Source organism: Colossoma macropomum, unplaced genomic scaffold, assembly GCF_904425465.1.
Source record: "Colossoma macropomum unplaced genomic scaffold, Colossoma_macropomum, whole genome shotgun sequence".
Classification (NCBI taxonomy): Eukaryota; Metazoa; Chordata; class Actinopteri; order Characiformes; family Serrasalmidae; genus Colossoma; species Colossoma macropomum.
In genome coordinates this window covers 3,343,218-3,370,812 of record NW_023494787.1, presented here as the reverse complement: position 1 = coordinate 3,370,812, position 27,595 = coordinate 3,343,218, and the positions used below count along the sequence as shown (strand labels likewise).

Here is a 27,595-nt window from a genome sequence, read left to right as displayed (position 1 = left end):
GTTGTACTTTGTTAAAGCGACATACTGAAAAAAACACAGGAACATACTGAATATTTCACCTGTATGTTAATGGGCGCGTCTCGTCTGAGGAAAATTAGTATCAACATAAATTTGGCTTGCGTTTGATTTGCCAACCATGTCGGCGCAGTGGTCTTGGAGTCAGTCGTAGAGTTTTTGAATAAAATAAACGGCTATATCGGGCGCTTGTTTGCCACATTGCTGTATGACGAGAGCATTGAACTCTCGGTACGTTGTCCATCACTAGTCCCATCTTATTCTCTGCGTTACAGCGTCATTCGTCAGGAATGCAGGTATTCTCTCGGCAGAAAAAAGCTCTTTTTGCTCTGTGTGGGTGAGAGTGACACTGAGTTTGACATTCAGTGCAAAGCCTCCAGCCAAAAGCGGCGCAATGTGCCGTCATCAGCACTTTCTCTGGGCTGACACTGGTGACACTGTCAGCCTGAATAGAGTCTCTGTCATCGGGCCGTTACAGCGGCGCAGCGGGCCGTCCGCTGCCTTCACTCCTGCGTCCTGATTATTATTCATCTGGCAGCGAAGCTGCTGTCTCTCTCGCTGTAGCGTCAGCGTTCTGCTCCCAGTTTAACTCCGCACTTACCTCAGTGGTAACTGGTGTCACTGGTAGCGACTTTGTTATTCAATTAAGGCTGTTGAAGATGTGATTTGACAGATGTGAGAGAATCATAATGTGAAATATTACCATCTGACACTTTTCAGCTTTCCACCTCACTCTTGGCTCATTAGCTCTTCACTTCACATTGTGTTAAATTAACAAGCACTTTTATATATTTGATTTTCCTGTTTTGCCGTTAGTTTTAGTTGTTGCATTTTTATTAGTAGTAAGTACTGATAGTAGTAAGTAGTAGTAGCAGCATCATTTTAGTAAAGAAAATGGTTCTAGAACACTCAAAGAACCCTTTGCATGATTAAAGCGTTCTTTGCATCATAAATGGGTTGGATTACTGGAGAAAGTGCTATAGATGGTTCCATATAGAACCTTTTTGAAAAGTGTTTTATATAGTGCCAGATAGGGTCCTTTTACTATTACGATACAAAGCTTGTAACAATAGAAGAACCCTTTTTTGGTGTTATACAGAACTCCTTTCAAAAGGTTCCATCTAGAACCATGTACAACGTTTCTGCTGTTTAGTAATAAAAAATGGATCGATCTGCATGTTCCGCTCGAAATGGTAATACCACTCACTTTTTCCCATTTTTGTTTTATATATTCTGCCGAGCTTCCTTTCTTTACCATAAACTACATTGTAGACATGGATTTATTTGTGGGACTGAGTCGGATTTAAATTCGATATTTATTTCAGTTTGCAGCCCCCCCTTACCCCAAAACGCAGTCAGTGAGCCAAGACGAGATGTTCAGTGTCCAAGTTGTGTTCTTATTTTTAGCACTGGGGCTACAAGGCTAATGTTGCTCACAAATAATGGAAGCTTATTCCCTGCCAAATAGCGTGGTGCTAACTCAGTGTGGAGTTATCTGAAATCTTTATGGGCTGTTGTGTGTAAACACAGTCAGAAGTAGTGTTGATGCAGTAAAAACAATAGTATCTCCACGCCTGAGTTTTCTCTACCCTTTGTCCTTGTTTATAAACAACAGTGTGTCAGAAACCACATGATCAGGTCTATTAGAGGTTACTGAGGCCCTGTCCCATTTCTTATTATAACCCCTACCCCTAGTTTTCGAGTGTCTCTTTGCCCCTTAGAACTGAGTTAAAAGGGGTAGTGGTTGAAATCTTCCCTCTGAAATGGGACCCTCAAATAAAAAGAGCATCACTTCATTAACAGCTACCAGCGCTGCTCTGTAGGCGACCCTGCCAGTCTGCAGTGACAGCAGAGGAGGGTAAAGTTCAGCTCCTCACTGCTGGGCTTTAGTTACATTTAGGGATCATATGATCTTCAAAGAGGGGGGCAATTATTTATTATCACCCACCCCTAATTCTTCAGTGATATGAAGCTGAAGTCGGATATTCGCCAGATTCTTGTTTGAATTTTCCTGTTACACCTTAAATGGAGCAGCAGCTCTGATGCCTGAGGTGCCAGAATGTAACTGCCGCCCCATTTAAGGTGGAATGGGAAATTAAGCTAGCTAACTACAGAGACATCAGCACTACTAGCGATTTTTTTTTTATTTTTTATTTTTATTTTTTTTATGCTTGTTATGAAGAAAAGGACCATAATACATTGAAACTATTAAACTAAGATAAAACAGTGGTTTTCCTAAATTTTTGAACAAAGAAAATTCTCACATTTGTGTGTTTCTTTGATCTCTTGTTCTCCATCTTACTGGTTTTTCTCTTTTTTCTCATAACTCTCTGTTTGGAGTCTCTGAAAAACCTCTGTTTGGAGGGTCATGTAGCCCCAACACTTCGCCCTCCCCCTCTATCTCAACAAGAATCGGGACACCCTACCCCTAGACGTGTATGCGCAAAACAGAGGGGTAGGACTGAGGGGTGAAATGGGATTGGGCCTAAACATGGTTTAAAGCAAGCGTGATAATTTGGACATGCAGCTCTAGGGCTAAAAGATTGGTTTTTAAATCGAAATCACAATTTGGACTAGCGCAGTTAGATGCAAGTTTTTAAGTAGTTTAGGAAATTTTACCTAATAACAGGGAGCTTGTGAACTCCTGTGACATCACGACCGCAAATAACCGGCAGGCTGGCGCACTGTGTTAAGAGTTCAGGTCTCGAGCCAGAAAGAATATATCGCTGTTGTCGGACAAAACCTCGTATCTTCATTTTTGTTTTTCATTTTTTGACATAGTTGGAAAAAGACAGCTGCCCTTTACGTTGTGTCATGACGAAGGGACCAACAGAAGTGGTCCAGAATTACTTGGAAAAAATTATTTCTCCATTTATTTCAATTTAAAGTTAAGAGCGTTTTTCTTTTCCTGTAAAGTCACCTTTCTGAAGATATGAGGTTTTGTTCCGACAGCAGCGATATGCTGGTCTTTTTAGCCAAAAAAGGCCCAGACCTCTATATATACCTCAGTTATAAACAGTTACAGTTGAGATCGTAATCGCAATATTGGTCAGAAAAATCGCAATTTGAAATTTTGCCAAAATCGTTCAGCCCTAGTTAGCACCATGAAGATTGATTGGGTTAAGCTTTCATTACTTGTTAGCTACTTTAACCTTGTAGCTAAAGAAGCAAACTTCAGACACCAAACATATCAGATGGTCTACATTCAGGGTGGGTGGGAGGGGTTTAAGATCAGCAGTTCTGGTGGTGAGCAGGCACTGTGGCTCTTCTCTCCTGGAACACAACTCCTCCTCTGAGCTAATCTCAGCTTTGTTAAAGCCTTCTTTCCCTCCTCCGTTCACTCACTGCAGTGAGAAACTCCCTGCTAGACTCATCTCTCACTTAGCTGTGATTGAGGGTGTGTTTGGGGTGGGAACTCTGGACTCCTTGGACGTCAGATGAGGTGTTTGGACTGTCTCTGTGGTCCTGCTGAAGGGTGGACATGAGGACGGAGGGTTTTTGTGCATTTGCGGAAATAGAACAAGTCTAACCTACAGGGCTGAAAACGTGCTCCTGACAAAAAATACATATTTTATTTTATATTTTAAAGAGCAAAGATATATATATATAATATATATATGTGTGTGTGTGTGTGTGTGTGTGTATATATATATATATATATATATATATATATATATATATATATATATATATATATATATATATATATATATATATATATATATACACCTCCTTGTTTCTGCGCTCATTGTCCATTTTATCAGCTCCACTTACTATATAGGTGCACTTTGTAGTTCTACAGTTACAGACTGTAGTCCATCTGTTTCTCTGATACTTTGTTAGCCCCCTTTTACCCTGTTCTTCAGTGGTTAGGACCCCCATGGACCCTCACAGAGCAGGTACTGTTTGGGTGGTGGATCATTCTCAGCACTGCAGTAACACTGATATGGTATTGGTGGTGTGTTAATGTGTGTTGTGCTGGTCTGAGTGGATCAGACACTGCAGTACTGCTGGAGTGCTTACCTTTATTCCAGCTTCCATTCTGTTCAGGAGACTCACTTTCAGTTCCTCAAAGAATCTGCAGACACACCTCCAAAGTTCAGTCTTAGAAGCTGGTTGATGATTTTCTGAAGTAATCAAACACATTCAGTGGTGTTGAGGTCTGGACTCTGGGGTGGTCAGTCCATCGTTCAGCTTCTTTGTTTGATGTGTCCGTCTCCTTTTCTCAGTGAGGTTCTTCTTGATCAGCTACACATCCTTTCAGACCCACAGCGCTGAGTCGTCTTCTCACAGTGGAAGGATGGACAGAAACACCTGTGGATGTTTTCAGATCTGAAGCAGCTTGATTTTCTCCTCTCTCTCAGAGATGAAAGCTTTAAGTGCTGTTTATCTGATGGGGGGCAGTTTTGGGGTCTAACAGGTCTTCCAGGTGGTTGTTAGGAGACACATTTTCTCTGTAGCTTTTAATCAGATTTTGAACTGTTTTCATGTTGGCTTTCTCCTTCCTTATGTGACTGTATTATCTTATGTCTAATAAAAGTGCTGTAAAACTAAAGAAGCAAATCTGAGACACCAGACGTGTTTTGACTGGCCCGCTGCATCTCGGGTTAAAGGGAAAATTGGGTAAATGGGATTTCACGCCAAGCTTTTCATTTAGAGAGTAGTGATTGATGTTAAACTGTCTGATAAGCCCCGTCCCCACACTCCACAAATGAAAAGACAAAAGATGTTGTACGTACATCTCAGTTTTTCAGGTTATAATTAGACCAAACCAAGCAGGCACATTCCCAACTTTGTAGTTTCACTTTCATCAGGACACGAACTCACACAACCACAACATGCTGGTAAACATTGTTCTATCATTAGCGAAGCAGTGAGCTGTTTTTTCCACGACTGAAGTGGGAGTTTAGCGTGTTGGACGGCTTTGCCAGCTCCCAATAGCTAATTTTGTTCTGCTCGGTCAGTGGAATTATACTGGTTGTCATTGTTTACTAAAATCACCGTTATCAGCTATAATGAGCTCTTTAACACCTTTTAATCGAGCACTTTAAATACACACCTACTTAACTCCCACATCTCTCCAGTCATCTTCATTCTGACTCATTTCTGGCCACCAGATTAAAAGAGACCAGCATGAAAGGTGAAGTTTGTGTCCCTTTACTATTGGGTCAACATTCTGGGTGTAAAAATATATCATTTTCGCCCTTAACATTTATTTAGTTGTTGGTTTATAGATTTTATTGTTGCGTTGGTTGGTCTACATGACACTAAATGACGCAAGTGTCATTTGAGAGGCTCTTCAGGCCTGTAGGTTAGGGAATAGGGGAGCCCAAACTTTTGTTTTTGGAGGACACAGTTTGTGTTTGTGGCAGGCTGAAGGCCAAAGCGAAAAAAACGGATGTAGACAAAGAAGTGAGGGCTTAGGGCTCAGGGTTTAATAAGTGAGGGTTTAGGCCCGAGGGATTCAGTAACAAGGTTTTAGGGCTCAGTGTTTAAGAAGCGAGGGTTTTGGCTCAGGGCTTCAGAAGCGAGGGTTTTGGCCCGAGGAGTTCGGCCCGAGGGGTTCGGAAGCGAGGGTTCAGGCCCACGGGGTTCGGAAGCGAAGGTTCAGGCCCGAGGGGTTCGGAAGCGAGGGTTCAGGCCTGAGGGGTTCGGAAGCGAGGGTTCAGGCCGGAGGGGTTCGGAAGCGAGGGTTCAGGCCTGAGGGGTTCGGAAGCGAGGGTTCAGGCCTGAGGGGTTCGGAAGCGAGGGTTCAGGCCTCAGGGGTTCGGAAGCGAGGGTTCAGGCCTCAGGGCTTCGGAAGCGAGGGTTCAGGCCCACGGGGTTCGGAAACGAGGGTTCAGGCCCGAGGGGTTCGGAAGCGAGGGTTCAGGCCCGAGGGGTTCGGAAGCGAGGGTTCAGGCCCGAGGGGTTCGGAAGCGAGGGTTCAGGCCCGAGGGGTTCGGAAGCGAGGGTTCAGGCCCGAGGGGTTCGGAAGCGAGGGTTCTGGCCTCAGGTCACTGAGGCTGTGCAGGTCTGCTGTCGGCTGTCAGTGATGTCCTCATCGGGGAGGATTAACACCGGCGTTAATCACAGGCGCTGTCGGCGTGTGGGGGTGGCGCTCCTGCACTCCTCTCATCCCTCGGTTCTCTGCGTGAACACGCTCTGGTGTGCGCTCTCTACTCTGGGTTTAGTGCTCAAGGTGACCTCAGTGATCCTGTGCCTGAGGGACTTTCCTAACAGCCATCAGTGATTTGATTGTATCTGTTGACTCTTTAAACTCTATGCGTCAGTTTCCCAGACGTAGATTAAGCAAAATCTTAGACTAAATTGCAGTTAAAGTCATGAATCACCATTAGAGAGTTTTCAGTGCGGCTGGGAACGTTGTTACCTGTCAGAGCGTCTCTCCAGCCTGAAACAGTAGATAGGCTTGTGCTCCTTTCATGAAACCCGTAAAGAACTCTGTGGTTTTGCACTTTTCTGAATGTAAGCAGGTCATGCTGGCACATTACTGAAAGTGAGAGTTGCTTCTGAGCTTTAAGGAAGCTGCTCGCTATTAAAAGAATATCACTAATTAAGACGGTTCTTTTATCTTTTAATTATTGTTATTTTTCTTGCTACAAATTTTGTTGTGCTTGCACGGTTTGAGTCCCTTGAAAGGATTTAAAAGTAACCACTATTTGCACAGTTTAATCATTGTGGTGGTAGTGCTGTTACTGTTTTTGCACTTCTGCAGTCTTTTAAATTAAAGTGCGAAAACTTTTTCATTGGCATTATGCCAAAACTAAAAAACCCCCAAAAAATCGGAATTGAAAAACGTTAATAAATGTGAAAATAATCGAGATTTTACTTTTGCAATATCGCCCAGCCCTAGTAAATACTAAATAATTTATAGTAAATACTAAATAGATCATTGCAGATAATGAATAATTCATATTAAATACCAAATTATTTATAGTAGGTCTTAAGTACTGACTGAATAATAAGCCTGCAATTAAAGGGATTAAATAAAAAAAATACATGAAGATGTGATTTTTAACTAAAATCACCTGCCCAAAATTGTACAATTGAACGCCTGAAACAGTTCATCAGTAAGTAGGAAATATGTTTTAAGAGGAAGTGAGACATTCTCACTTTTAAAAATGTATTTGTTTGTTTTTTTTAAACCAGTTATACTGAATTTTATTGAACAGTGTAGCTTAAGGCCGGTGACCGGTGTGTGTTGCTGTAATCTAGTCGTCCCTTCATTGCAGTCTTTCTCCTTTTAACTCAAGTATGGATTTCATGACGGCTGTTTTAACACTGTAGAGCTCTGAAGTTGATTTCAAGCATGTATTTTAAGTGGTTGCAGTTTATGTTGGTTCACAGTAGCTTGCTGTGCAGAGCTGTTTCTAACATGCATTCATTTTCATATAAGACCGCACAGCTTATTGTAAAGCAGCCTCTGTGGTGGAGCTGTAGTTTTGTCTGTAGCCAGATTGCTGTGTCAGCTTTTATGCTGCCTAATTTCTTTACGTTTAGAGTTTATAAACGGCTCTAACGGCTTCTCCCTGTTGAATGTTTCAGGTATGCAGTCATTGCCTTCGGCTGTGCCAGCTGCCCAAAGATCACTTGCGGTCGCGAAGGCTGTGGGACGGAGTTTTGTTACCACTGTAAACAGCTATGGCACCCCAACCAAACCTGCGACGCTGCCAGACAGCAGAGAGCTCAGAGCCTCCGACTGCGGCCTTTCAGATCGTCCTCGCTCAGCTACAGCCAGGAGAGCGGGGCTGCAGGTACAACAGCACACACACAAACAAGGGACGGGACGATGCGAGAACTTCAGTACACACACTTTCAGTGCTTCAGTTATTCATTTAAATAAGGCAGCACCAGCTTGACATCGTGTTTTGAATGTCATTAGAAGAGCTGTGTATTGATAAAAGGGGAAACTGGAAAAAAAGACATGAATTAAGCTGTAAAAAAGTTTTTTTTTCAGAATCAGATTTATTGGCCAAGTATGTTGACACACACATGGAATTGGGTTCCAGCTGTTGGTGTCTGTGTAGTATTAAATGCAGTATACAATGTACAAATAACAAATTACAGACAATACACAATGTGCTTATAATATATAGTTACTAATAATTTATCATATAATAATAATAATAATAATAATAATAATAATAATAATAATAATAATATACAGGCAATACAATAATAAACATTAAGTTCAAACTTGGGGTGGCGATATGGCAAAAATATCACACTGCAAGATGTTTTTACCAGATTTTTTGAGATTTAATAAGTGGGAACGGACAAAATAGAACCCATAGTCCACATATAAAAAATAAATAAAATAATGATATAAATAAACCTACGACTACAGTGGTTTTTGGAACGTGTTGTTGGCATCAACTTTAAAATGGGCATATATTTGAAAAAATTTCTCAGTTTCAACATTTGATATGTTGTCTTTGCAGTTATTTTAAAAATATGGTTTACGTGATTTGCATGTCATTCTATTTTTATTTACATTTTGCACAGAGTCCCAACTTTTTTTGGAAATGGGGTTGTTGTAGTAGTGATGATGATGATGATGATGATGATGATGATGATGATGATAATAATAATAATAATAACAATAACAATAATAACAATAACAATAATGTCAACAGTGACAACAGTAGTACTCGTAATAACAGTAATCATTATTTTGCTTTTATTTATTATTACTGTACATTATTATAATAAAGTTTATTGGGGTTTAATTTATTCACTAAAAAGGTTCCACTGAGCTGAACCAACCTGTCTAGAACAGAATTAGAGCTCTAAGAACATCACTAACACAGACAGTATCTCAGCCTCAGAATAAAAAACTGTGTCGAACCCGAAAACATGCATTGTTACGCCCCAGCTGAAGCAGCAGGATGTGTTTACTTCTGTTGGCATGCCGGAGCAGCGTAAATGCAGCGTGTGACAAACAAACAAGGAGCACTGCTCTGTTACTTTTAAAGCTTTTTACCACCATAAAGACTAAACTTCCGCACTGTTCCCAACAAATGTGTAAACAGCATAAACCTGGTTCAGTTCAGTTTAATTTGTATAGCACTTTCTACGAAAGACGCTCTCTCTAAGCAGCTTTTTACACAAGTATGTCTGTGTAATTGTCTCTTTCAGCAGACGATATAAAGCCTTGTCCCCGCTGTGCCGCCTACATCATTAAGATGAATGATGGGAGCTGTAATCACATGACGTGTGCTGTGTGTGGCTGCGAGTTCTGCTGGCTCTGCATGAAAGAAATCTCCGACCTGCACTACTTAAGGTGAGCGCCCACAGACAGATAAGAAATGCAGTGTGGTTCCCTGCAGCAGACGGGAAGACCCCACAGTTTTTCATGTGTTTTATGCCAGAAATCCGTTTTACTCAGTTTCCTCCCGCTTACGCTGAATGTAGTCTTTCGGTTGAGACGTGTTTGGTGTCTGAAGTTTGCATCTTTAGTTTTAGCGCTGGAGCTACGAGGCTGATGTAAGGTGGAATGGAAGGTTATACCCCACCGATTAGCATGGTGCTAACTGCATGTCTAAACCATCACACACTCACATTAAACCATGCGGAGTTATACACTAATGTCTATTAGACTTAATTAAGTTTCTGACACTACATGATGACCACCTCCTTGTTTCTACACTCATTGTCCATTTATCTATATAGGTGCACTTTGTAGTTCTACAGTTACAGACTGTAGTCCATCTGTTTCTCTGATACTTTGTTAGCCCCCTTTTACCCTGTTCTTCAGTGGTCAGGACCCCCATGGACCCTCACAGAGCAGGTACTATTTGGGTGGTGGATCATTCTCAGCACTGCAGTAACACTGATGTGGTGGTGGTGGTGTGTTAGGGTGTGTTGTGCTGGTCTGAGTGGATCAGACACAGCAGTGCTGCTGGAGTTTTTAAACACCTCAGTGTCACTGCTGGACTGAGAATAGTCCACCAACCAAAAATATCCAGCCAACAGCGTCCTGTGGGCAGCGTCCTGTGACCACTGATGAAGGACTAGAGGATGACCAACACAAACTGTGCAGCAGCAGATGAGCTATCGTCTCTGACTTTACATCTACAAGGTGGACCGACAAGGTAGGAGTGTCTAATAGAGTGGACAGTGAGTGGACACAGTGTTTAAAAACTCCAGCAGCACTGCTGTGTCTGATCCACTCGCACCAGCACAACACACACTAACACACCACCACCACGTCAGTGTCACTGCAGTGCTGGGAATGATCCACCACCCAAAGAGTACCTGCTCTGTGAGGGTCCATGGGGGTGCTGACCTCTGAAGAACAGGGTAAAAGGGGGCTAACAAAGTATCAGAGAAACAGATGGACTACAGTCTGTAACTGTAGAACTACAAAGTGCACCTATATAGTAAGTGGAGCTGATAAAATGGACAATGAGTGTAGAAACAAGGAGGTGGTCAGAATGTTCTGCCTGATCTGTGTATAATCTGTACAGTATCTTGTATTGTGTTGTCCTAAATAGGTTGCAGAAAGAAGTACATTTTTCTGATTTTTGGATGGCGTCACTGCACCAGCCGGTTGGGCAAAATAATATTAACCAATAATATCATGTTTAAACCCCTCCCCTCCCTGCCCCCCACGCCCACCCCCACCCATCATGGAGAGAAAACGCTCAGGTAGCTCAGTGATCCTCCCTGAAACACACACATACGTCACAGTAAGGATGGAGAATGAATGATTTCCCATTTAAACTGAGTTTAACAACCTGACATGGACTGAGTGAACTGTGTGATGATTTAGGCGTGCAGTTAGTCGCGGTTGCCAACTTTCAGTTTTCAGTTTTGCGTGCAGTGTTACGCCTCTCAAAGCACTATTTTTAAACACCGCTCATTGGCTTTAGCATGTAGACCTGTGATTCTTAAAATAGTCCCCGACCAGTAAACATTTTTGCTCCAGCTATAGACACCTAAACGAAGCCTTTAAGAGCACTAAATACCTGCTGCAGGTGTGTTGCAACTGGGCTAAAGCAAAATATGTGTTGAGGGAGCTGTTTTTACTGGCTGGTTTCAAGGTTTAAGGACCAATAAAGTATAACTGGCTGTCTTGTTCAAAGTCAGCGATAGTTAAATAGTGTTTACTGTGATTGTTAGAAAGCAATGAAATAAATTCTCCCTCACGTGTCGCAGTTGGTGCAGATTTGTGTGGGTTTTAGTAAAGTAATGAATAGTGAGTGCAGTTTTTTCCAGGATGTATTAAGTAATGTTAATCTTATTACATTGAGAGGAGTAATTAAGTCATTTGTAATGGGTTATGGTTGGCAGCAGATGATGAGGATATAAAATCAAAACAAATATGAGTTCAGGCTTAATCAAATTTGTAGTTGAGTTAAGAAAGATAGAGGGGGAGAGAGAGACTAAAGAGAGATAGAGGGAGAGAGAGAGACTGTAAAGAGAGAGAGACTGTAAAGAGAGCTAAAGGGGGAGCGAAAGACTGTAAAGAGAGATAGAGGGGAAGAGAGAGACTGTAAAGAGAGATAGAGGGGGTGCGAAAGACTGTAAAGAGAGATAGAGGGGAAGAGAGAGACTGTAAAGAGAGATAGAGGGGGTGCGAAAGTCTGTAAAGAGAGATAGAGGGGAAGAGAGAGACTGTAAAGAGAGCTAGAGGGGGTGCGAAAGACTGTAAAGAGAGATAGAGGAGAGAGAGACTAAAGAGAGATAGAGGAAAGAGAGAGACTGTAAAGAGAGATAGAGGAGAGAGAGACTAAAGAGAGATAGAGGAAAGAGAGAGACTGTAAAGAGAGATAGTGGGGGAGAGAGACTAAAGAGAGATAGAGGAAAGAGAGAGACTGTAAAGAGAGATAGTGGGGGAGAGAGACTGTAAAGAGAGAGAGGAGAGAGACTGTAAAGAGAGAGAGGAGAGAGACTGTAAAGAGAGATAGAGGAGAGACTAAAGAGAGATAGAGGAAAGAGAGAGACTGTAAAGAGAGATAGTGGGGGAGAGAGACTAAAGAGAGATAGAGGAAAGAGAGAGACTGTAAAGAGAGATAGTGGGGGAGAGAGACTAAAGAGAGATAGAGGAAAGAGAGAGACTGTAAAGAGAGATAGTGGGGGAGAGAGACTAAAGAGAGATAGAGGAAAGAGAGAGACTGTAAAGAGAGATAGTGGGGGAGAGAGACTAAAGAGAGATAGAGGAAAGAGAGAGACTGTAAAGAGAGATAGTGGGGGAGAGAGAGACTGTAAAGAGAGAGAGGAGAGAGACTGTAAAGAGAGAGAGGAGAGAGACTGTAAAGAGAGATAGAGGAGAGACTAAAGAGAGATAGAGGAAAGAGAGAGACTGTAAAGAGAGATAGTGGGGGAGAGAGACTAAAGAGAGATAGAGGAAAGAGAGAGACTGTAAAGAGAGATAGTGGGGGAGAGAGACTAAAGAGAGATAGAGGAAAGAGAGAGACTGTAAAGAGAGATAGTGGGGGAGAGAGACTAAAGAGAGATAGAGGAAAGAGAGAGACTGTAAAGAGAGATAGTGGGGGGAGAGAGACTGTAAAGAGATAGTAGGGCAAGAGAGAGGGGGAGAGAGAGACTGTAAAGAGAGAGGGGGAGAGAGAGACTGTAAAGAGAGAGGGGGAGAGAGACTGTAAAGAGAGATAGAGGAGAGAGAGAGAGAGAGACTGTGGTAGAGACATGAAGCTGGAGCTGCAGGAGATCCAGCCATGTTCTCAATAGGCTACAATATGATCCAGTCGGACGTTGTCAAGCAGAAAGAACGTATACTAGTCGTGATGCACGTTGGTTGGCTGGCTTCTGATGTGTTTGCGCAGTGTGAGAGCGTGAGAAGAGACCCAAAATCCTGAGTCTCACGCCAAAACTGAGAGTTGGCAACGCTGAATCAGCTCCATGCTAATTGGTTGGGTAAACGCTTCCCCTACTTGTTGGCTACATTAGCCTCATAGATTCAGGACAAAAGGAAGCAAACTGCAGTCTCCAAATGATGTCTTGGCTGGTCATCTACATTCGAAGACTGTATAAATTAGATTTTTCACTGAACTACTCAATTAAATAGTAAGGAAATTACTTCAATTGTGAGCTGGGAAGTCAGAAGAATGCTCTGTGAAAAGGCTTCCAAAGAACAGGATAGGAAACCGCAGAGTTATTGACACAGAGTCATGACCACCTGGTGAGATGCTTGAGCTTTAACTCCTCTCTGCCTCCCACAGCCCTTCAGGATGCACGTTCTGGGGTAAGAAGCCCTGGAGCCGGAAGAAGAAAATCCTCTGGCAGTTGGGAACGCTGGTGGGCGCTCCAGTTGGCATCGCGCTGATCGCTGGCATCGCCATCCCTGCCATGATCATTGGTATTCCTGTGTATGTGGGCAGAAAGGTGGGTGTCATGCCTTTAGATTAGTCTCACATTGGTTTGAACATATCAGATTTTATAATCTCTTTATAAATTCTCTATAAATTCTTTTCGAGTGTCGCCTTGCCCTTCGAAACTGATCTTCAAGGAATAGCGGTTGAAATCTTCCCTACTTCATTAACAGCTACCAGCGCTGCTCTGTAGGCGACCCTGCCAGTCTGCAGTGACAGCAGAGGAGGGTAAAGTTCAGCTCCTCACTGCTGGGCTTTAGTTAAATTCAGGGCATCATATGCCTTCAAAGAGGGGGGCAATTATTTATTATCACCCACCCCTAATTCTTCAGTGATATGAAGCTGAAGTCAGATATTCACCAGATTCTTGTTTGAATTTTCCTGTTCCACCTTAAATGGAGCAGCAGCTCTGATGCCTGAGGTGCCAGAATGTAACTGCGGCACCATTTAAGGTGAAACAGGAGATTTAGCTAGCTACCGAGACATCAGCTACTACTAGCAATTTTTTTATGCTTGTTATGAAGAAAAGGACCATAATACACTGAAACAACATTAAACTAAGATAAAACAGTGGATATCGTAATTTTTAACTGAGAAAATTCTCACATTTGTGTGTTTCTCTGGTCTCTTGTTCTCCATCTTGCCTGTTTTTCTTTTTTTCTCATAACTCTCTGTTTGGAGTCTCTGAAAAACCTCAGTTTGGAGGGTCATGTAGCCCCAACACTTCACCCTCCCCCTCTATCTCAACAAGAATCGGGACACCCTATCCCTAGACGAGAACGCTCAAAATGAGGGTAGGGCTCAGTGGTAGGCGCGAAGGGTAAAATGGGACTGGGCCTTAATTTCACACTTTACTTTTAGTTCTCCTGTGAGAGATGCATATTTGTGCCAGACTACTCAGCTGCAGCCATGACTGCATGAATTTACAGGCCATCCATGAAAAACAATCTAAATTTTAGTCCATCTGTAATGCATTTTTTTAAAAAGGCTTGTTTGACTGTCCATAAAAAGGTTCTGTGATGTACAAACAAAATTTGCAGCTTGTATTGAAGACGAATTTGAACTTGCACCCATATACGCTAACCCATGTGTAATGAGGCCGATCAGAGCAAGAATTTAGGCCAGTGTGGCTGCAGATCAGAGTGCAGCATAGTTCTCCTTTTGTACAGAACGTTATACCTTTGAGCTTTACAGATGAGCTCAGCAAATGTGGGGGTGATGGGTTTGCAGACTCGAAAGTAGCGAGGGAGGTGAGAAACCAAGACTCAAACACAGGCTTTTGTGCTCAGTAAATCCACAGGCATTACAACACAAAACTGGCAATGGCGAAGGTGTTTTTTCCAGACTGTCAGTCAAAAAAAAAACATCTGATTGATGTGTAGATAAAGAGAGAGGCATCTAGATGTGTAACTGCCCACTGTCTATCTAGCTAAACCAAACAAAATTTGGTGTTTTCCCCAGTCTCTCTCATTTATTTTTGCCATCAAAATGAATAAATTTAAATGGGGGTTCCACCAAATTTGCAAAATTTGTATTATTCAGTCATTGGGATGCAATCCGAGTGATTCAGAGTGGTTTGGTGTGAAATGGTTCAGATGTCTTTACAGTGGTGGTGATAGGAACCAGGGGTCGCCATGACTACAACACAAATATAGACATTTTATTTACTATCCAGAACCACCAGTGAACCTACATGAGTCTTCTGAGTTTATATGGAATGTAGATGATGATGGAAGTGTTTTGCCAAAACTATCATAAAACAGTGTCTCAGTCATCAGGCAGTGAATTCATAACCATTTCATGTAGGAACTTTCTGTGAGGGAGCTTTTAGAGGTGGACGTCTGGTTCCTATCACCACCACTGTGAACAATTCTGACTCGGTAAGTTTCTCTAGAACAGAACGTTTCACACCAAACCACTCTGAATGAGTCTGTTTACATCTTAACCGCTTAATTATGCAGAAATTTTGAAAAATTGCTGGACTTCCCCTTTATTTACATATATTATATTAGTCTTAAAGAGACAATAACAAAAACAGCCTGATTACTTCTAAGGTATAAAGAGAGAAGGAGAGTTTAGAAAACGGTAATGTAAATATGAATTAATGAACTTTTGATGAATAAAACAACACACAAGTTTAAAGAGGACCTTGGGGGCGGGTGAGACTGTGGTAATTTCCCCAACAGGATGAAGTTTAGTAGTTTGTTGGGCATAAGAATGCTAGCAGACTAAGCAGGCTAACATGACTGTAAAAAGTGATTCATTGTTTTAACTTGGTTCATTAAAGTTAATTAGTTAAACAGCGAAGCCCTTTAGCCCTTTAAAGTAAAACAGCTGCACATAAAAAATAAAAGTGAGCAACACTTTCTGCCTTCCAGGTTACATAATACAAGTCACAATCACTTTCAGTTCATCTGAGAATACCAAGAATTCCGAAAATGCTCACAGATGATGAACTCGTGACAGATGCCAGAGAGTAAACGATAGATTGCGTATGAGTGTAGGGATTTCTAGGAGGTGTAGTGAAAGTGTTAAAGCAGTCCTAGGAAACTAAGGCTGCGTTCACACAGCAGGTAAAAGTAGCCCAAATCTGAACTTCTCAGCAAATCTGATTTTTTTTTGTTTGCCTGTTCAGATTATCTTTTAAATGTGATCTGTATGCGACATCAGTCTGAACAGATCAGCTCCTAAACTGACCCGCATGCGCAAAAGATCAGAGCGTCACGCTGCTTCACGGCTCATCCAGAGGTAAACAATCACGAACGCCAGTCGCTCCCGGAGGATCAGCTTCATCTTCACCAGCATCACAGGAGCCATCATGAAGCTTCACTGACTGACAGCTGGGCTCATCACCCAGAATGTGTTCGAGCCGTAAAAAGGGCGCGGTCACTTCTTTGGTTCTCCTCGGATTCTTTAAACTTTGCTTTCAGACCTTTAACTGTTCTTTGACGCTGCAGCCTCGTTCTCCTACGACCGCGTTCGGACATTTCTTTAGAAATCCCTTTGAATACGGAGGGTTTTGTATCAGTCTCTCCTGATTTATTGGTACAGAAACATCAGCCCAAATGTTTGAGTCTCAGCAGCATGAAATTATGACACATGTCGAGTTGGATTGACGTAGAAGTCACATGAATCCCGATCTGGCTGTTCAGACTGAGTCGCATTGCCGCATATCGGATACGTATCGGATTCCAGTACCACATACGAAAGGGTCTCAAACCAGAATTGAAAATGTCAGATTCAGTGTGTTTCGCTATTCACACAGACACACAGACACACATCTGAGTCACATATGAGGAAAAAGATCAGATTTGGGCCACTTTTACCTGCTGTGTGAACAAAGCCTAAATAACCCAGAAAAGTTCAAAGGCCTTTCAGTGTGAGTTCATGTAATGGAAGTTTAAGTTTAGTTTCAGATCACTTATTTATTTATTTATTTATTCACAGTTCTTAAGAAGTAGGTGTGTGTCGTCCTTTTAGAGCATCTTGTAAAGCTGAACGCAGAAGAGTGAACTGGTTTTTCCACATTCTGCTTGTATGACTGATACAAAGTTCCCCAGAGTTGGTGGTTGGTTTTGCATGCAGGCTTTAGTTTTAGATAAATATTGGTTTTATGCATGACTTTTTGATAACGTCCAACTTCCTGAATTCCAGACAGGACATTTTACTGGCACATTTTTTTTCTTATTTACTTTTGGTTTAATTTTCCTTTCACTTTCATTTATTTATTCTATTTTTCTGCGTTGACATTCCCCAAGTGGGTGGCGCAGTTAATGTAAAATGAATTTATTTATGATATGGAGCAGCAGTGCCATGATGCAAGCCAGAGAAACCGTCTGTATAAAGAAAGTGCATGTGGCACGTTGACAGACAGCAACTTTTTACTGCATATTACTCACTTTATTTTTAATACTGACAGCTGCTGTTAATAGAGCTGCGTGGCGTAATTGTCAGTCATGCAGCTTATTTAAATGTTTCACATTGTGTCACTGTGCCATCTGCTCACTGCTCAGATAAGATTATCTGCTGAATAAATGGGTGTAAATTAAATATGAGTGGGCTGGGGAACCATTGTTGTTCTGCTGGGACATAAACAAGAACAATAGGAAGCCTGTTTACTTACAGCGCTCGTATACAGCTGTCTGTCAAGGGTGACAACAAAGTTATCATTTAACTATTCAAAAAATTATTATTAAATAATATATTGCTATAGTAAAGTCTATCACAGTATTTTATATAATATCTCAAAATGTAATAAGCAAAATTATCTTATTAAATATAAAATGCTGTTCCACATCACAAAGAGATCATCTCCACCCACAATGTAAATAGTCATATGAATGTTTAAATTGCTAATTAAGCTGAGTTGTATTGATGGGTCACAATTTTTAGGTAAAATCGGTATCATGAGACGCCTTCATACCAGTATTTACTTAAGTACTGGTATGATTTCTGCTTTATACAGTATACAGGATGTTACTTTGTAAATGGGTCATTCTACAGAAACGTCCATTTTTGTGTTACACTTGAGAAAAAAAAAAAACGTCAGGGTTACAATTTCTTTATATTTTAAAATAAAACAAGTTATTTTAACAATTACACCTTCTTGAGCTGTTAATTTAGCGATATTGGTTTTTAAATCAATCATATAGAATTCCAAACACCACAGAAGAGCTCGTCCTCACAGTTACCGCATAATAAAAAAAAAAATCTCTTTTGATATAAAAGTCACACTGATGACATCACTTGACTTCCTTTTACCTGTTTTCTGAGGATCTATGAAGAAAAGCACATGGTGAGTCCACTGTGTCTTTCAGTTATCAGAGATTTTCTCATTCAGCTCATGATTTCATATGAAGCTTTTAGCTGAAGTCACTGGTGTGACCGACTTTATTCTGAGGTCATTGTGAAAAAATAGAATACAAATGGATTAAATTCCATATTTTAGTGGATATTGCATGATTGACATGTGGTTTGATGTTCTGTAGCAGACATTCTGTAAAATGCATTTTTCATTAAAAATGTCTCTGGTGTTCCTTTATTATGTGGAACACCAATGAGGATCAGTAACACCAGTGACTCCTATGGACAGACAGAAAAGTGGACGTTTCTGTAGAATGACCCAAACGCGCGTATGTCAAGTTTTTCAACACCTCTTCTAGAGTTTCTTCTGAAATGAAGGTGTTAATAGTGAGTTTATGCTGCAGTAACAGCCTCGACTCTTCTGGGAAGGCTCTAGATGTTGAACATTGCTGTGAGGATTTGATTGAGCATTAGTGAGGTCAGGTACTGATGCTGGATGGTCAGTTCTGGATCATAAACTCATCACAAAGGTATTGGATGGAGCTCCACCACTCCAGAGAACACAGCTCCACTGCTCCACAGCCCAATGCTGGGGGGCTTTATACCCCTCTAGCCCACGCTTGGCACTGGGCATGGAGACCTTAGGCTTTATTGGTTAATGTGTTTCCATGAAGATTATACAAGCTGTGTCAGCAGTTGGTGACCTTAAAGTAACTGAATTCACTATTACGACTGTCTGGATACTTTTGGACATAGAGAGTTTATTTATACAGGGAGTTCTGTATTGATGTTTCAGAAGAACACAGTTCTAACTGCAGATTTTCTTTATCGCTTCTCCTCAGATTCATAACCGCTATGAAGGAAAGGACATCTCAAAGCACAAGAGGAACCTGGTAATCGCAGGCGGAGTCACGTTGTCTGTTATTGTGTCACCAGTAGTGGCTGCAGTGACCGTTGGTAAGGAAGCAATTTTAACGTCCAGTTTCCTCCTGGGCTGGTGTCAGAGACAAAGGTCGCCTTATTACATACCGTGAAGTTATGAGGCAATGTTTTGTTGTTGGAGAAGGGCTGCCAAATTAATTTGTAGGCTTTCAAAGTTTATGGCTCATAAGGAGTGATGAACAGGCTGCTCACCTTATAAAATACCTGCGTGCTGGTTCTAACAAATCAGTACCATCTGACAGCACTAGAATAACTCGCTTATTTATTTGGGTGGCTGTGACTTTTTCTGTTTGTTTTTTATTTATTTAGTCATTAGATCACTATATATATTATATAGGAGTGCTAGGAAATGAATAGTGCAGGCACACCCAACTGACAGCCACAGGGCAGTGCACATCAAGTGGATTATGCACATGGGTGCGGGCAGTGTGACTAAATTTTAGCATTGTGATAAATTATGTCCTAATACACCTTTCTGGGCATATCATGGCTATGATCTGTACTTAAAAAACACATTCATTACAATTTGCATTACAAAGTGAGACATTATTAAGGCATGTTTGGATTTAATGCAGTGCAGTTTGTAAAACATTGAATAAACCTCATTGTAGTTGTAGTAGTGCTGGGCGATATGACCTCAAATCAATATCACGATAAATTGAATGTTTTATCTCGATTATGATTAATGAACGATTTTTTTTTTGTGTTTTTGTTTTTTTGCCCTCATAGTTCACTGACAAGGTTTGTACTGTAAATTTGCTCTGCATATCTTAATGTAAATCTTCTCAACAGCCAGATCAGAATTCGCGTGACTTTTACGTCAATCCAACACGACATTCGTCATAATTTCGCGCTGCTGAGACACACAAACATTTGGGCTGATATTTCTGTACAAATGTTTGTACTGTACAAATTTCTGTTTAGGAGCTAATCTGTTCAGACTGATGTCGCATACAGATCACATTTAAAAGATAATCAAACAACAGCCAAACAAAAAAAATAAAATTTGGTGAGAAAGTCAGATTTGAGCCACATTTACCTGCTGTGTGAAGCCTTAGCTTCCATGTCTCAGAGTGGACGTGGCGGAGTCACGTGACGACACACGTGGTAGTATGTTTTTAAGGGGACAGTACACGAACGCACAGAGTGGGGAAAGGATTAACAGAATTTTTAAAAAATCGACATGGGCAAGATTACGTCGGTTAGAGGTTCTGAATGTCGGTTTCGATTACTTTTCGATTAATCGCCCCGCCCTAAATTGTAGGATTATTATTGTCGTCATTATTGTCAGTGTTTTTTAATATGTGGCACTACTGGTTCTATTTTGTCTGTTACTATTTATTAAATGTCAGAAAAACAAAATATCGTGGTGTATTGTGTATCATGAAAATGTCTTGAAGTATTGTGATTTATTTTTGCCATATCGCCCACCCCCATATGTACAGCAATTAATTAGTCCTTGAGAAGAAAAGAAAAAAAACACAGAGAAACATTGTGCATCCACTAATAGTCCGTCTCTGTGTGTTAGGTATCGGAGTGCCCATCATGCTGGCGTACGTGTACGGCGTGGTGCCGATCTCGCTGTGCCGTAGCGGCGGCTGCGGTGTGTCTGCAGGGAACGGTAAAGGTGTGCGGATCGAGTTTGATGACGAAAACGACATGAATGTGGGCAGCGGTGCAGCAGCAACCGGTGAGTGACCTGAACGAGTAGATCCTAAATCATCAGACCAAAACATCATCAAACACACCTGGACTTTCACGTATTCATATCCTCACCGTCAGAGTACCGCCTCTCTCTGAGGCAGTATGTAGCCTCTCTCTGAGGCAGTATGTAGCCTCTCTCTGAGGCAGGGAGAGTATGTAGGGGGTCATTTTGTTGAATAACTTTTTTAAATATTTAAGTTAGAATAATCGTATTTTTATACAAGCAACGTGTACATCTCTGCTACAAACGAACACTTGAACTTTGTTTATAGCTTCTACCATTCAGTACAATTCCACCCAAAAAGAGAAGTGCAGTGTTCCAGTTTAGCTCATGGGTGGGTCAGTTAACATCTCTGACATTCTCAAATGGCTACAGGTGAAGTGCCATCTTCAAATAAACCTTCGTACATTTACTGTTTAGTTTTCTTCCAGTAATTATTCCTACATTCTGAAACATGACTGCTCTGTCCTTCAGCCTGTTTTTGTCCAGGCTGGTCGAACTAGGTACAAAAAATCATTTAGCTCAAGGACCACGTCTGCAGTTCTCCAGCATAGAACATTCCTGAAGAAATAATATGCTCTAAACCTCAGATGACATGGTGTGAATAGTTAAAGGGATCATTTTTTTATTTAAAACTCTCAATAACTCTGGCGTGCAGTTATTGTTGCTATTGTAAGATAAAACCTTGTCTCTGTCAGATGTTAACCTCACCTGGAGTTACCCTTACCTGGAGCTTTCGAACGGTCTAAAAAATAAAGAAATAAGTAAATGACTTCTAAGAAGTCACAAGGCTTTAATAAGTGAGGATTTGATTGCATTAATGAATAAAAGAGTGAAGAGGCAGTCCACTTACCCCAAATGCAGTCGGGCAGCCAAGATTCGTTTGTTCAGATTTTGCTTCTTTAGTTTTTAGAATAAGAGCTGCTGTGCTAAAATGCAGTATGGAATAGATAGACCTTACTTACACATTTAAGCTAAACATTTAGGCTGAACTGCATTATCATATCAACATCTGGAAAACGTCTTGCTATTCCACTGTTCCTCCTGGAAGGATTTGGTGCCGGGGCGTGTTAAACTTCACTACGCAGGTACATAGTGTTACCACAGTAATACCTCAGGCTTGCTTACTGTAAAAGAGTTAGAAGCTGCAACTCAATAATGATAAACCTTTGAACATTGTATTACGAAAAAAAAAAGATGTACAAATAGTCTGGTGCACTATCACTGATTCCCTACTGATGCATGCGCTTGCAGACTGTGGTTTAACCTTTTCAAGTCCTTTAGCCCACCGGTGGTTCCAAAATGCACTTCGTCATATTCTTCATAACTTTCAAATTTCATAAGCTACATTTTAAAGCTGGGGGTCATATGAGAGCTGTAACTGTCTTTTTTCCAGTCAAATAGATGGTGATGTAATTTTAAACCCTTATAATAAAAGAAGCTGAACTCTCAATTTTTTTTTCTACTGAAAGTCGACCCATTTTTCCACAAATCTGGGCTATAAACTATAAACAGATGGCGCCTCTTCAGTGATCTGCTCTGTAAACATTATTTTTTATAAAATAATACAAAGAGCGTCTAAGATTTTTGGCTTTCGGCAGTAAATTGTAAGCATATAGCGATATGTATGATCATAAAACACATTCTGTTAATTTTAGGGGAACTTTTACAAAAAATAAATAAATAAATAAAAAATTTGCATTTATTTCATGCAGTTACTGAATAATTTGCCTTACGATTTGGTCATGTAAATTCAGAAGGACAAACCAGAATATACCCTAGAGAATAACAGGTTAAGCTACTGTTATCATGCAAAGTTACTGTCAAAGCAAAATTTGGACACCAAACATGTTTTCACTGAAAAATCATGTACATTTTTTTTCCTGAACTTTTTCCTGAACTAAAAAGCTCAACTGTTGTCAATTGATGAATCACAATTTTATCTGTGTTGGTGAAAATATATATATAATGCTCAGATAATAAGCTCGCAATTTTAACATTTATCAGAATTTTTAGCCCCATTGTGTCGGGATCTGTTTGAGCCACTACATTTTTATATTGGTACAGTCGTTTATTTGAAAATCACGAACGCTGATACGGGATTAATGAATTACAAATACATCTAGCAATCGGTAAGACACATAAGAGAAAGCTGTGAATAAAGACAGAAGGAAGGAAGAAAAAATATAAAACAGAAATATTGGAGTTTTTTTGCTTTTCGTCTGACAGTGATGTTATACGTCTGGTCTCCAGCGTGAGCTGAAACAGTGTTTAGATGGCTTATAAACTAACGGGCTTTGTTGGTGTCTTCCAGTCTCTCTAATCTTCTCGCTTCAGTAAATGAGTGTCTGCTGTGCTCCTCCTGTGGTAGAATATTAATGTTAATAATCATAATCCTCCGTCTGTGTGCAGACACCACCTCCGTGGCGGAGACCAGGCATAACCCGAGTATCGGCGAGGGCAGCGTGGGCGGACTGACCGGCAGCCTGAGCGCCAGCGGGAGCCACATGGAGCGCATCGGAGCTATGAGAGACAACCTAAGCGAAAACGCCAGCACCATGGCCCTCGCAGGAGCCAGCATCACCGGCAGCCTGTCCGGCAGCGCCATGGTCAACTGCTTTAACAGGTAAATGCAAATCCTGCTGTTTATCAGTATCATTGTTGGTAGGCATGAACACCTTATTACTAAATATCTGATCATTCAGTTCAACTGCAGTTCTTTAAAACGATTCTGTGCATAATGGAATCTCGAATTTCACTAAACAAACATGACAAGAGGAGATATTTACGCACCTTTTTTAGTTGTTTATGGATTTTTACATTTAAAAATTTTGGCATTCTTTTTTTGTCCAATCCTGGTGCTGGTGTGCATAACCCTGGGGCAGGGTTGGGATAGCTACTGGAAAATTATTAGCTAGCTGCTTTTCCAAAATTTGTATCTAGCTACAATTTAGATACTTTTCCAGAAAAAGTAGTGGCTACTTTTTAGCTACTTTTTGAAAAGTAGTGCGCAACACACACTAACACACCACCACCACGTCAGTGTTACTGCAGTGCTGAGAATGATCCACCACCCAAATAGTACCTGCTCTGTGAGGGTCCATGGGGGTCCTGACCACTGAAGAACAGGGTAAAAGGGGGCTAACAAAGTATGCAGAGAAACAGATGGACTACAGTCTGTAACTGTAGAACTACAAAGTGCACCTATATAGTAAGTGGAGCTGATAAAATGGACAATGAGCGTAGAAACAAGGAGGTGATGTTATGCCTGATCGGTGTATATTACATTATATTAGAAGTTGCAGTTAAGTCACTGTACATCATAAGTCTGTTAGCTGTGGTGATCTTAGAAGAACAAGCCAAACTCCCGCGCATATTCAGGACAGCGTAGAGGATCATGGGATGTATCTGCCAGCACTTTAGGACATCTACAACAGCAGAGCACTGGCAAAATTACAGCTGACCCCGCTCATCCTGGACATCACCTCTTCCAGACACGCCCCTCTGGTAGAAGATTCATGACCATCAAAACCAGCACAGACATGTTCATAGCTTTTTTCCCCAGAGCTGCAGATCATTTACCACAGTAGACACTCGCACTTTACACTTTAACTGAACCATCAAACCTCCTCACTTTATTACAGCACACATATTTATACATATGTTTCTATCACTTTGTAATATTTAATATATAATATTTTTTTATAGTATATTTTATAGCACGTCCTTTTGACCTGCTTGCTTACAGACATTCATATTGGCATATGTACGTATATCCCACATCTTATATGTACATCTGAGCTCCTTTTAACATGGTTTATCATTATGCTTTATTCTATGTTCTGTTTATTGTATTTTATTTTATTTTTCCCTTAGTTTAATACTTGTTAACAGTCTGTTCGCTTGTCTGGTCTGTTTAATGTTACATGTCATACCTGTGTGACTCACCAAGACAGATTGCTTGTACGTGTGACACACTTGGCGAAACAAAGCGATTCTGATTATTCAGAGCGAATGGTGAGAATGTTATCGAAGGTGCGTTTGGTTGAATGTTCTCCGCTGTTTCTCCTGCAGGCTGGAGGTTCAGGCTGACGTCCAGAAGGAGCGCTGCAGTCTGAGCGGAGAGTCCGGCACGGTCAGCCTGGGGACAATCAGTGACAACGCTAGTACCAAAGCAATGGCTGGATCCATTCTTAATGCCTACATGCCTCTGGACAGGTAGTGAAAAATCAAATTTCCACAGTAAAAACTGAAGCGTTTTCAGCGATCTCTGACTTCTGGACTCTTCTGTTTATAGACTATAACATGAGATTCATCGTGTCTGTCTCTGTTCTGTGTTTAGCAGAGACGGCAGCAGTATGGAGGTGCAGGTGGACGTGGAGTCCAAGCTGGGGAAGCTGCGGCACCACAGCGGCAGCAGCAGCATGGACGACGGCAGCACAGGCGGGCGAGGGGGCGGCGCGTGTTCCTCTGGCTGTCCGCACGAGGGCAAGTGCGGCTCGTCCCGCTGGGCCAAGGAGTCCTCGTCCTCCTCCTCGTCTTCAGGCAAGAAGAGCAAAGGCAAGCTGCGCAAAAAAGGCGGCGGCACGAAAATAAACGAGACGCGAGAGGACATGGACGCTCAGCTGCTGGAGCAGCGCAGCACCAACTCCAGCGAGTTCGATTCGCCGTCTCTGAGTGGCAGCCTGCCGTCCGTGGCCGACTCGCACTGCAGCCACTTCTCAGAGTTCAGCTGCTCCGATCTGGACGCCTGCCGGCCATCCTGCTGCGGCCACGAGCCTCACTCCAGGCCTTCGAACGGGGCCGGGGCGGTCAGCCCTCTACCTGAAGTGGAGCACGACCGGCTGGAAAACTGCCCCGCCCCCGTTCACCTGCCACAGGCTGCTGCTGCTGCTGCTACCGCCACGAGCGGAGGGGAACGCCCCCTTTGCCACATCACAGAGGAGAACGTTGGCTCGATCTGTGCACCTGAGCTAGACCCCAGTGTTACGGCGGGTTCTCCTAAAGAACGTAACAACAACCTCCCTCAGCCAGCCAGCCCCGTGCGCAATGCCTGCATTCAGACTGAGATATAGCGCTCGGAAAAAAACAAACAAACAGTGGTTGTGACATCACAACACAGTAAGCAGGAGGGCAGGAGATGAGCTAACCCAAATGCTAGCTTTCAAAGCTAACCTCACGCCCAGTTTTCTTGCTGAGGATTATTGCACACGGACTTATTTTCTCATATATATAGATATATAAATATAAAAGAGGGGGTTAAAAAAAGCGAAGCTTTTGTTTTTGTGGCGGTTTGTTTAATTTCCAGGTCGGCCAGTGTTGATCACAGAATGTGGCAGAGGGAACTCGCGGTCGATTAAAGAGAGAGACCGTTAAGAAAAGGGGTTAAAGAAGGTCACCGGTTCCGAGGGGGGAGGCCGCTTTACAGAACGACTAACGCTGGAGGAAACTCGTGAAGAGCAACAGACGAATGTAAGACGGCAGGTGATGGACAGATACGGATGGTGGCTGATGATGTAGCTGTTTAATCACACATGCCTCTATTTCAGTGACGGTTGCTGTGATCGAGGGTTGTTTATTTTTTTTGTTTTGTTTTGTTTTTTTTGCCTGAGCCTCATGAATAGTGAGCTATAGTGCTTTCAGGCACCAGACATTTACACAGAAAACACCATATATATTCTCTCAGTTATATAGACCAAGTTATATCTGTGGTTGGAGGGATCCGCTTCTACTCATAACTCAGATTTCAGACCGTTTTAAAGGGGTTATGATGCCTTCATAGCAGCGTTTATCAGACATAAAACCTAAGAGGGACCAGGCAATGATGGACTTTTTTGTTTTTTGTTTACTTGTAAATGATTTTGTTTCTCCTTTCTGAAGCTGTTATACTTTTAGTGTTTCTCTTTCTTTTCCATTTTTGGAAAGGTTGTTATGTGTTGAATCCCTGTGTGGGGTGCTCTGGATACAGTTTGTGTCGGCGCCCTCTTCTGGTAGGTTAAGGAAACTTGCGGCACAACCCTTTTGATTCAGCCGTATTCGTAAAATATGTTGAGCAAAGTAAAATGAATGGGAGAGACTGAGGTTAAAGGAATAATCTGGCGTTTTTCAGCATTATCTCTGTTTACTGCGCCTCATACAGTCCATTATTTTCTGTGCTTAGTAAAAGAATAGAAAGCAGCTCATTCGACACATTACAGTAGAGCTGTCCTGACGAGCGCTGCAGTATTCCTTCAATTTAATGGTTGTTAATTGGGTTTTTATGGTTGAATCAAAAGGGTATGTGTTCACTTTAATCCCTGTAAGTCTGACATTTCTCAGTTCAAAGGTTATGATGGTAAAATCACACCAATGCATTCAGGTTGTTTCAAACACCTCATGATTAATACAAGTGATTCTTTTTTTTTCTTTTTTTTTGTACCTTTGTTGACTCATGGTGCCTTTTGGAGTTAGAGAGAAAAAAACGTTTGTTGTTCCTCCATTACGTGTCTTTCAGAATAATAATAAAAGAAAAGAATCAAACACATCTGAAGTGGATGAAATCAATGTCTGTGTGACCTCACTAGTGATGTGGTGTAAATACATTGGTCAGGCATATTATTCTGACCACCTCCTTGTTTCTACGCTCATTGTCCATTTTATCAGCTCCACTTACTATATAGGTGCACTTTGTAGTTCTACAGTTACAGACTGTAGTCCATCTGTTTCTCTGATACTTTGTTAGCCCCCTTTTACTCTGTTCTTCAGTGGTCAGGACCCCCATGGACCCTCACAGAGCAGGTACTATTTGGGTGGTGGG

The 27,595-nt window shown here is 41.6% G+C and overlaps 1 protein-coding gene across 4 annotated transcripts in view; it reads left to right on the top strand.

Moving 5' to 3' along the window:
• Nucleotides 1–27,322, top strand: part of rnf19a (ring finger protein 19A, RBR E3 ubiquitin protein ligase) — a 69,080-nt gene extending 41,758 nt beyond the window's left edge. The window contains exons 3-10 of one of the 4 annotated variants that reach the window (XM_036565884.1): nt 7,561–7,769; nt 9,157–9,298; nt 13,200–13,362; nt 18,995–19,109; nt 20,623–20,784; nt 23,212–23,425; nt 24,874–25,017; nt 25,145–27,322. In XM_036565884.1, coding sequence (XP_036421777.1) covers nt 7,561–7,769; nt 9,157–9,298; nt 13,200–13,362; nt 18,995–19,109; nt 20,623–20,784; nt 23,212–23,425; nt 24,874–25,017; nt 25,145–25,874 — 1,879 coding nt within the window. In that variant the 3' untranslated portion in view covers nt 25,875–27,322. Of the gene's footprint in view, nt 1–7,560; nt 7,770–9,153; nt 9,299–13,199; nt 13,363–18,994; nt 19,110–20,622; nt 20,785–23,211; nt 23,426–24,873; nt 25,018–25,141 lie in introns of all 4 variants that reach the window. The other 3 variants (XM_036565883.1, XM_036565882.1, XM_036565881.1) reach the window with 3 other exon arrangements.
• The last annotated feature ends 273 nt before the right edge of the window (nt 27,323–27,595 follow it).